Raw genomic sequence first — 12,042 nt, forward strand, 5'->3', positions numbered from 1 at the left:
CCATTACCCTAAAGAAAAGGAGACTGAGCTCACTTTTCTAACACAGAGAAACACACAGGCAGACATAGACAGAATGAGAAGACAGAGAAATTTACCCCAAATGAAAGAACACGACAAGGCCACAACCACAAATCTAAGCGAAACGGATGTAAGTAATATGCCTGATAAATAATTTAAGGGAATGATCATAAGGATACTTACTGGACTTGTAAAAAGAGAGGAAGACAATAGTGAGACCCTTAACAGAGAGACACGAAATAAAAGAGCAGAGATAAAAGGCTCAATAAACGAAATGAGGGGTGCCTTGTGGATCAGTTAAGTGCATCTGCCTTCAGCTCAAGTCATGATCCCAGGGTACTGGGATGGAGTCCCGTATTGGTCTCCTTGCTCAGTGGGGAGCCTGCTTCTCCGTCACCCTGCCCCCCCCCGCTCACGCTGTCTATCCCACACTCTCTCTCAAATAAATAAATAAAATCTAAAAAAAAGGGTTCAATAAATGAAATGAAAACAGGTTAGATGGTATGAACAGCAGCCCAGAAGAAGCATAGAAATGAATTAACGAACTAGAAGACAGAGTAATGGAAAGTAATCAAGGTAAACAAAAGAGAGAAAAAATATTATGCAAAACAAGAACAGACTTAGGAAATGAGGGACTCCATCAAACATAATGACATTTGTATGATAGGAATCCCAAAGGAAGACGACAGTGAAAAGAGGGCAGAAAATTTATTTGAAAAAATAATAGCTGAAAACTTCCCTAATTTGGGGAATGAAGCAGATATCCAGATCCAGGAAGCACAGAGAACTCCCAACAAAATCAACAAAAGTTGACACATACCAAGACATACTGTAATTAAAGTGGCGAAATATAGTGAAAAAAAATTTTTAAAGCAGTAAGACAAAAGAAGAAAACATAAAATGGAAAACCCATAAGGCTACCAACAGCTTTTATTTTTTTATTTTTTTTTAAAGATTTTATTTATTTATGTGACAGAGACAGCCAGCGAGAGAGGGAACACAAGCAGGGGGAGTGGGAGAGGAAGAAGCAGGCTCCCAGGGGAGGAGCCTGATGTAGGACTTGATCCCGGAATGCCGGGATCACGCCCTGAGCCGAAGGCAGACGCTTAACGACTGTGCCACCCAGGCGCCCCTACCAGCAGCTTTTAAAGCAGAAACTTTACAGGCAAGGAGAAAGTGGCATGATATATTCAAACTGCTGAATGGAAAAATCTGTGACTAAGAATACTCTATCCAGAAAGACTATCATTCAAAAGAGAAGGTGAAATAAAGAGTTTCCCATACAAAGAAAAACTAAAGGAGCAAGAAATATTAAAGGGGATTTTTTCAGTTGAAAGGACAGACCAAAAGGATTAAAAATAAATATTTCTGTAAAAAATCAGTAAAGGAACAAATAAAAGGATGTAAAATATGACACCACATTCCAAAAACATGTGGGAGAGAGGAGTAAAGAATGGGCTCGAACTTAAATGACCATCAACTTAATATAGACTGCTATATGCAGAAGAGGTTATATAAAACCCTAATGGTAACCATATATCAAAACCACTACTAAACATGCAAAGAATAAAGAGAAAGAAATCCAAATATATCACTAAAGAAAATCAGCAAAACATGAAAGAGAAAAAGACATGAAAGGATCAAAGAAAATTGTCAGAAACAACCACCATAGAAATAATAAAATGACACTAAATATGTAACTATCAATAATTACTTTGAATGTAACTGGACTAAGTACTCCCAAAAAAGACACAATGTGACAGAATGGATTAAAAAAAAAACCCACCCACCCATATGCTACTTGCAACAAACTCATCTGAGATCTAAACAAACCTGAAGATTAAAAGTTAAGGGATGGAGAAACATCTATCACTCAAATGGATATCAAAAAAAAGGAAAAAGCCAGAGTAGCAATACTGTATCAGACAATATAGAGTTTAAAACAAAGATGGAGCAAGGGACAAACTAGGACACTATATAATCATAAAAGGGAAAATTAAAAACAATATAACAATAGTGAATATTTTTGCACCCAACATGGGAGCACCCAAATACCTAAAATAATACATAACAAACATAAAGGAACTAATTGATAATAATACAGTAATAGTGGGGATAGGGGCGCCTGGGTGGCTCAGGCAGTTAAGCGTCTGCCTTTGGCTCAGGTCATGATCTCAGGGTCCTGGGATCAAGCCCCACACTGGGCTCCCTGCTCAGTGGGAAGCCTGCTTCTCCCTCTCCCTCTAATGCTCTCCCTGCTTGTGCTCTCTCTCTCTCTCTGTCAAATAAATAAATAAAATCTTAAAAAAAGAAAAAAACAGTAATAGTGGGGATATTAACACCCCACTTATATCAATGGACAGATCATCTAAACAGAAAACCAACAAGAAAACACTGCCTTTGAATGACACATTGGAACAGATGAATTTAACAGATATACGTAGAACATTCCATCATGAAACAGCAGAATACACATTCCTTTCAAGTGCACATCAATTCTCCAGAATATATATGACATATTAGCACACAAAACAAGCCTCGACAAACTCAAGAAGACAGAATTCATACCATAAATCTTTTTTGACCAAAATGCTATTAAACTGTAAGTCAACCATAGGGAAAAAATCTAGAAAATAACAAATACGTGGAAATTACATAATAAGCTATTAAACAATTAATGGGCCAATCAGGAAATAAAAAGAAATAAAAAACTACATGGAAACAAATGAAAATGAAAACACAATGACCAAAACCCCTGAGATGGAGCAAAAAGAGTTCTAAAGGGGAGGGTTACAGCAATACTAGATACCTTAAGAAGCAAGAAAAATCTGAAACAAACAACCCATCCTTACACCTAAAGAAGCTAGAAAAAGAACAACAAATAAAATCTAAAACCAGCAGAAGGAAGGAGATAATAAAAATTACAGCAGAAATAATGATTCAGAAAGTAAAAAATAAAATAGAAAAGATCAATGAAACAAGGAGCTGGTTCCTTGGGAAAAAAATCCATAAAATATATAAACCTCTAGCTAGACTGAGAAGTAAAAAAAGAGAAAGTACTCAAGTAAATAAAATTCTAAGTGAGTAAAATTCTAAGTGAGAGGAGAAATAATCAATGACATTATAAAAATACAAACAATTATAAGAGAATATTATGAAAAAATACATACTAAAAAAATGGACAACCTAGAAGAAACGGATGAATTCCTACAAAAATATAAACTGCCAAAACTGAAAAAGGAAGATACAGAAATTCCATTACAACCACAACCAGTGAAGTAATTGAATCAGTAATCAAAAAAACCCTAACAAACTAAAGACCAGGAAAAAAGGACTTTATACGTGAATTCTACCAAACATTTAAAGAAGAGTTAATACCTATTCTTCTTAACTACTAGAAAATACAGAAAAGGAATAAAATCTTCCAAATTTATTCTATGAGGCCAGCATTACCCTGATTAAAAAAACAAAGACATCACTAAAAAGGAGAACTACAGGCTAATATCCATGGTAAACACTGATGTAAAAATGTTCAACAAAATAATAGTAAACCAAATCCAACAATGCATTTCAAAAATCATACACCATGACCAAGTGCGATTTATTCCTGGGCTGCAAGGGTTGGTCAATACTGGCAAATCAATCAACGTCAAACATCACAAAAATAAAAGAAAGGATAAATACCATATAATCATTTCAATAGAGCAGAAAAAAAGATTTGACAAACTACAACACCCATTCATGACAAAAACCTTCAACAAAGTAGACTTAGAGGAACCATACCTGAACATAAGAAAGACTCTACCAATAAACCGCTAGAACTGATAAATTCAGGGAATTCACAGTACACAAAATCAACAAACAAAAATCTGTTGCATTTCTATACACCAATGATGAAGAGGCAGAAACAGAAATTAAGAAAACAATACAATTTACAACTGCACCAAAAACAATAAGATACCCAGGAATAAGCTTAACCAAAGAGGTAAAAGACCTGTACTCTGAAAAGTAAAAATACTGATGAGAGAAACTGAAGATGAAGAAATGCAAAGACAGTCCATGTTCATGGATTGGAAGAACAAAGACTGTTAAAATGTCTGGGCTACCCAAAGCAATCTACACATTAATGCAATCCCTATCAAAATACCAGCAGCATTTTCCACAGAGCTAGAACAAACAATCCTAAAATCTGTATGGAACCACAAGGATCCCCAACAGCCAAAGTAATCTCGAAAAAAGAAAAGCAAAACATAAGTGCACCTGGGTGGCTCAGCCGGTTGAGCATCCGACTCTTGGTTTCAGTTTGATTCATGATCTCAAGGTCTTAGGATTGAGCCCTGGGACAGGCTCTGCACTCAAGAGGGAGGCTGCCTGGGATTCTCTCCCCACCTCTCCCTCTACCCCTCCCCCCCACTCGTTCACGCGCTCATTCTAAAATAAATAAATATTAAAAAAAAAAAAGAAAAGCATTATAATTCCAGACATCAAGGTTACATTACAAAGCTGTAGTAACTGAAACAGTATGGTACTGGCACAAAAATACATACAATAAAAACCCAGAAATAAACCAACAATTACATGGTCAATTAATCTTTGACAAACTAAGAAAGAATATCTAATGGGAAAAACACAGTCTCTAGAAGAAATGGTATTGAGAAAACTAGAGAGTGACATGCAAAAGAAAGAAAATGGACCACTTTCCAACACCATACAAAAAGATAAATTCAAAATGGATGAAAGACCTAAATGTGAAACCTAAACCCATAAAATTATCTGAACAGTGCACAGGCAGTGGGTTCTCTGACATTGGCTGTAGGAACATTTTAAGAGATATGGCTCTGAGTCAAGGGAAACAAAAGCAAAAATAAACTACTGGGCTTCATCAAAATGGAAAGCTTCTGCAGAGCAAAGGAAACAATCAACCAAACTAAAAGGTAACCTTCACAATCGGAGAAGGTATTTGCAAATGACATATCTGATAAAGGGTTAAGTATCCAAAATATATAAAGAACCTTTAAAACTCAACACCAAAAAACCCAAATAATCTGGTTAAAAAATGTACACAAGGCATGAACAGACATTTTTCCAAATATAAACAGGTGGCCAACAGACACAGAAAAGAAGATCAACATCACTCATCAACAAGGAAAAGCAAATCAAAACAACAATGACATAGCACCTTAACCCTGTCAGAATGGCTAACGTCAAAAACACAAGAAAAAGAAGTGCTGACAGGATGTGGAAAAAAGGAAGGAACCATATAGCTCTTTTGGTGGGAAAACAAACTGATACAGCCACACTGGAAAACAGAATGGAGATTCCTCAGAAAGTTAAAAATAGAACTGCTCTACGGTCCAGCAATCACACTACTGAGTATTTACCCAAAAAATAGAAAAAAGACTAATTTGGAGGCATATATATACCCCTATGTTTTAAAAAGCATGATTTACAATTGCCAAATTACGGAAGTGGCCCAAGTGTCCATCCATAGATGAATGGATAAAGATGTGAGATACACACACACACACACACACACACACACACACAGAGGACATTTATTTAGCTGTAAATAAGAATGAAACCTTCCCATTTCCTACAACATGGACGGAACTAAAAGCAAAATGCTAACTGTACTAAGTCAGTCAGAATAACAAAAATATCATAGGATTTCACTCATATGTGAAATTCAAGAAACAAAAAAATGAACACTCATGTGAAATTTAAGAAACAAAAAAATGAACAAAGGGAAAGAAAAAAAAAGAGAGAGAGACAAAACAAGAAACAGATCCTTAATTATAGAGAACAAACTGATGATTACCAGAGGGGAGGGTGGTAAGTGGATGGAATAAATAGATGATGGGGACTAAGAGGTGCACTTGTCATAATGAGCGTTGGGTGATTTATGGAATTAGTGAATAACTATATTGTATACCTGAAAGTAATATAACATTATACATTAACTGAATAGAGTTAAAAACTTAAAAGCCAATGCAGGGGTGGTTCAGTACCCACAAATCAAACTGATGATTACCAGAGGGGAGACTGGTAAGTGGATGGAATAAATAGATGATGGGGACTAAGAGGTGCACTTGTCCTAATGAGCGTTGGGTGATTTATGGAATTAGTGAATAACTATATTGTATACCTGAAAGTAATATAACATTATACATTAACTGAATAGAGTTAAAAACTTAAAAGCCAATGCAGGGGTGGTTCAGTACCCACAAATCAATCAATGTGATATGCCACATTAATAAAAGAAAGCCTAAGAACCACATGATCTTCTCAATAGATGCAGAAAAAACATGACAAAATAGAGCATCCTTTCTTGATAAAAATCCTCAAGAAAGTAGGGATAGATTGGAACCTACCTCAACATCATAAAGTCCATATATGAAAGACTCACAGCTAATATCATCCTCAACGGGAAAAAACTAAAGAGTTTTCCCCTAAGGTTAGGAACACAACAGGGATGTCCACTCTCACCACTATTGTTCCAACATAGTACTGGAAGTCCTAGCCTCAGCAATCAGACAACAAAAAGAAATAAAAGGCATCCAAATCAGCAAGGAAGAAGGAAAACTTTCAGGCTTTTCGGACAACAGGATACTCCATAGAAAACCCGAAAGACTCCAACAAAAAATTGATAGAATTAATACATGAATTCAGCAAAGCCAGGATACAAAATCAATTTACAGAATTCTGCTACATGTCTATACACCAATAATTAAGCAGCAAAAACAGAAATAAAGGAATTGATCCCATTACAACTGCACAAAAAAACATAAGATACCTAGGAATAGCCTAACCAAAGAGGTAAAAGATTTGTACTCTGAAAACTACAGAACACTTACAAAAGAAACTGAAGAGGACACAAAGAAATGGAAAAACATTCCATTCTCATGGAAAGGAAGAACAAATATTGTTGAAATGTCTATACTACCCAAAGCAATCTACACATTTAATGCAATCCCTATCAAAATACCATTAGCATTTTTCACAGAGCTAGAACAAACAATCCTAAAATCTTTATGGAACCACAAAAGACCCCAAATAGCCAAAGCAATCTTGAAAAAGAAAAGTAAAGCTAGAGGCATCACAATTTCAGACTTCAAGCTGTATTACAAATCTGTAATCATCAAGACAGTACAGTACTGGCCCCAAAACAGACACATAAACCAACGGAACAGAATAGAGAACCCAGAAATGGACCCACAACTATATGGTCAACTAATCTTTGACAAAGCAGAAGGAATACAATGGAAAAAAGACAGTCTCTTCAACAAATAGTGCCGGGAAAAATGGACAGCAATATGCAAAAGAATGAAGCTGGACCACTTTTTTCCACCATACACAAAAATAAATTCCACATTTATTACACATTTAGGATGAAAGACCTAAATGTGAGACAGCAAACCATCACAATCTTAGAGGAGAAACCAGGCAGCAACCTATTTGACCTCAGCCATAGCAACTTCTTACTAGACACGTCTACAGAAGTAAGGGAAACAAAAGCAGAAATGAACTATTGTGACTTCATCAAGATAAAAAGCTTCTACACGGCAAAGGAAACAACAAAACTAAAAGGCAACCTACTGAATGGGAGAAGATACTTGTAAATGACATATCGGATAAAGGTCTAGCATCCAATATCTATAAAGAACTTCTCAAACTGAACACCCAAAAAACAAATAATCCAGTTAAGAAATGGTCACAAGGCATGAACGGAGATTTCTTCAAAGAAGATATGAAAAAAACGTTCATCACTCATCATCAGGGAACTACAAATCAAAACCACAACGAGATACCACCTCACACAGGTCAGAATGGCAAAAATTAACAATTCAGGAAACAAGATATGTTGGCAAGGATGTGGAGAAAGGGGAATGCTCTTACACTGTTGGTGGGAATGCAAACTGGCGCAGCCACTCTGGCAAACAGTATGGAGGCTCCACAAAAAAGTTAAAAATAGAACTACCTTATGACCCAGCAATTGTACTACTAGATATTTATTCAATGGATAACGAAACTACTGATTTAAAGGGGCACATGCACCCCTATGTTTACAGCAGCATTATCAACAATGCCAAATTATGGAAAGAGCCCAAATGTCCACTGACTCATGAATGGATAATTAAGATACGGTAAATATATACAATGGAATATTATTCTGCCATCAAAAAGAATGAAATGTTGCCACTAACAAGGACATGGATGGAACTAGAGTGTATTATGCTAAATGAAATAAGTTAGAGAAAGACAAATACAAAACAACTTCACTTATATGTGGAATTTAAGAAACAAAAAAGATGAAAATAGCAGAAGGGAAGGGAAAAAAGGGGATAAAAACTGAGAGGAGGCAAACCATAAGAGACTTACCTATAGAGGGTGGTTGGAAGGGAGGTGGGGTGAAGTGGGAGGATGGGCTAAATGGGTGAGGGACATTAAGGAGGGCACTCGTGATGAGCACTGTGTGTTATATGTAACTGATGAATCACTAAATTCTACCCCTGAAACCAATACTACACTATATGCTAAGTAACTTGAATTTCAATAAAATCTTGGAACAAAGAACCTTAAAAGCCAAGAAAACTGGTTAAATGGTTAAAAAATAAAAATAAAGTGTTCCGACTCACTCAATCTGTAATTATTATCTCATGGCTCAATATTACATATATATATTTAAAAATATATATATTACATACATACTCACTAATGTCACATCTGCTACAAGTCCTGCCAATCAGAAATTCAGTATTTTAATAGTGAAAAATATTTTACATTCTCATTACTACAGGATCACAGATTATTAAATATTTTAAGGAATATCATTTCCACGTCAGAATTGTTGCAGTTTTTCCTGCAGTTTTTCCCTTAATGGGATTACAATCCCATTCCTTCACTTCATTAGGATCTCTGCTCATACACCACTCCTTAAAGTTGCATTCCCTCTCTATTTCTCTGAACACTTACTACCTAAAAGTACCTATTTCTTATTTGGTTAAAATCTCTCAACCACACTACAATATAAGCTTCATGAGAGTGGGATCTTGTTAGTCTTGTTTAATGCTATCTCCAGACCCTGTAACTCTGCCTGGGACACAGAATAGAATCCAACATATATTCTTTTTTTTTTTAATTTTATTTTATTATATTATGTTAATCACCATACAGTACATCCCCAGATTCCGATGTAAAGTTTGATGCTTCATTAGTTGCGTCTAACACCCAGTGCACCATGCAATACGTGCCCTCCTTACTACCCATCACCAGTCTATCCCCTTCCCCCAACATATATTCTTGAATTCATGAATGCACAAGAACAGAACACCTTCAAGTTCTTACCTGTAAAGTCTTACCAAGGCCCATGCAGTGTGCTAGAATGCATCCTGAACCTGGAGATTTCTTTGTTTTTTTTACAGATTCACAGCAGCAATCCCACATAAACTGAACACCTAAAAATGATAGCTTCATTAAGTTTAATTTAAAGATCCAAGTAAAAAAATCTTCCTTCATAAACACATCAAAAACATAACTAAAACTTCCATAGAAAGAGAATTTTAAAATGAGATAAAGAATCTCATATGTATATATGAGATCCCCCCACCCTCACTTAAGTTAATTAGGAAAAAAAAAAAGAAGACAGTAAACTGAAGCATACAACAGGGCGACTTTCCTTCTTCATTCATCTAATCTATCACAGCAAACCTTCATTCCCTGGGACAATCCAAAGAAACATATGAAAAATCTAAAATAGAAATGTTATCTAAAATTTTATCTAATTTATAGATTCCTATCAAGTATTCTTTCGGGTTTATTGAGTTGATTAGGAAAACCACCCAGGAGATAATTTATCATTTTTCCTTTTATTCAGTAGTAAAGACTAAACAAGAAAGGGGGCTCACTACCCAAGAAGTAGAACTGTACAACTTCCCTTATGAGTTCATTCACATACACACTCAAAACTGACTTACTGATTCCACTTTAACAAAATAGAAAATAGGGATAATTTGATATCTTTCAAAATACCAATGTCAGAATATTATTATCAAACACACCTGAAAATGTTGAAACAGCATTTCCTAAAGGCTTTTAGATAATGGTGGTATCTCTCCCTACCCTGTAGCAGCCCTTACCCAACCACTGCAGACTACATGAAATCCACTTGCTATATACCCATTTGTATGTGGCACTTATTTCCCCTTCTATAACACTCATTTTCTTTGCAATCATTCAATTGTTTCTCCTCACTTATTTATGAGCTCCATAGGGGGCTGGGTTCATGTTTGTTTTGCTCACCAATGTGCCTCTAGTGCTTAGCAGAATGTGAGGCACACAGGAGACACCAAATATCGGTAAAACTTAATTAAAAACGCTTTAATCATGGGACATCTGGTTCCGTTGGTTAAGCATCCAACTCTTGATTTAGGCTCTGGACTTATCTCAGGGTCATGAGTTCAAGCCCCACGTTGAGCTCCATGCTGGGCAAGGAGACAATTTAAAAAAAATGCTTTAATCAGAAAATTGTTTCTTACCATCTACTTGATGTGGTTTCAATTTGATAACCATATTTCTATGAACCTGCACTAAAGGTTCTTTGGTTTCTTCATCTTCATCTAAAACCAACTTGGTTGTTATTGGACACTTGGTGGGTGAAGCATCTTCAATTTCTATCACCTACGAGAAAGGGAATTACAGTTAGCGAACTCATAGAAATCTTTCAAACAATGGTGGAGCACTAGTATTACTAAAGGAAATTTTCTAAAATATAGACACAACTACTTACACACCACACATCCAGTATTTTGGTTCAATAAGATCAGGACAGATCACAGGTTAACACATGTTTTCCAAAATTAATACTTGTACAAGACTTTGAACCACTGTGGAAATATCAGTAATTTAGCTCATCACTTCTCACCCAATATATCTCAACACACATGATAGGTAAAGTTGTGAGAAAATCAGTGCTCTAAAATAAACTATAGTACCACCTACAAATTTGAATAGACACATGGCTCCCAAACAAGGATGGTTCTCTTTTTCAACAAGACATCTGAAAATGTACAAGGGCACTTAAGGTTGTCACAATGACTGGTCAGGACTGGTATTTAATGTAGGCAGAGAGGAAAGTAAATACAGATGTTCAATAATATAAAAGACAGTCCCAAACAAGAACTGTTCCACCCAAAATGCCAAATGACTCCCACTGCAAAACAGTGTAAATATGTGTTGCAAAAAAGAAAAACTTTTAGAAACACTGGTTTGAGAACCACGGGCTCAAAAAGCATTTACAAAAATACAAAATATCCTCTAACTGCAAAAGCGAAACAATTATCTCAAGTTTCTTAAGAAAAAGCTTAAACAGATATAAATACACATGAATACATGTATGTGTATACATTTTTTGCTGCCTTATCCCAATATCATCCATTACATACTATCCCCACGAACTATATAAGGTAGGTACAAATATGCCCATTTTACAAATAAAAAGAAGTGGAAGACACAGAAGTTACATAACTTACATAAAGTCATACAATTAATTAAATATTACAACACTATGATACCCGGAGGGTCAGACACTAGAGTCCTTGCTCTTAAACACTACACGATACTACCTTAATAAAGGAAATGCTTGTATAAACAAACAGTTTTATGATTCCATGAAAACCAATAAAGATTCATGATTTTGTTTTTTATAAAATTCATGATTTTAAAAAAACAGACATTATAATATTTAAGGAATACGATTTACCCAGTATTTTCTTTCTTATTTAGAACTGTAACTATGATTACTCAATATTTACCATAGAAATTTTCAAATGTAAAAAAATAAGTAGAATAGCATACTAAACCCTGTTACCCATTATCCAGCTTCAAATATTATCAACTTTTGGTTAGTTTCTTTTCACTGACAGCCTCCTACCCATTCTCCAACTCTTCAGATCCCACATACGATTTTGAAGCAAACATTGAGAAAGCATGGAATTTCATCTGTAAATGTTTTTAAATTTCTCTTTA

General features: G+C 35.4%; 1 protein-coding gene across 8 annotated transcripts in view; it reads right to left on the reverse strand.

Annotated features, from left to right (window-relative positions):
- ATRX (ATRX chromatin remodeler) overlaps positions 1 to 12,042 on the reverse strand; it is a 310,799-nt gene that overhangs the window by 124,981 nt on the left and 173,776 nt on the right. For all 8 annotated transcript variants that reach the window (XM_034649523.1, XM_019809464.2, XM_019809463.2 and 5 more), the window contains 2 exons: positions 10,554 to 10,695; positions 9,364 to 9,473 (listed from right to left, as the gene is read on the reverse strand). In XM_034649523.1, coding sequence (XP_034505414.1) covers positions 9,364 to 9,473; positions 10,554 to 10,695 — 252 coding nt within the window. The remainder of the gene's footprint in view (positions 1 to 9,363; positions 9,474 to 10,553; positions 10,696 to 12,042) is intronic.

Source organism: Ailuropoda melanoleuca, chromosome X (genome assembly GCF_002007445.2).
Source record: "Ailuropoda melanoleuca isolate Jingjing chromosome X, ASM200744v2, whole genome shotgun sequence".
In the NCBI taxonomy this organism is placed as follows: domain Eukaryota; kingdom Metazoa; phylum Chordata; class Mammalia; order Carnivora; family Ursidae; genus Ailuropoda; species Ailuropoda melanoleuca.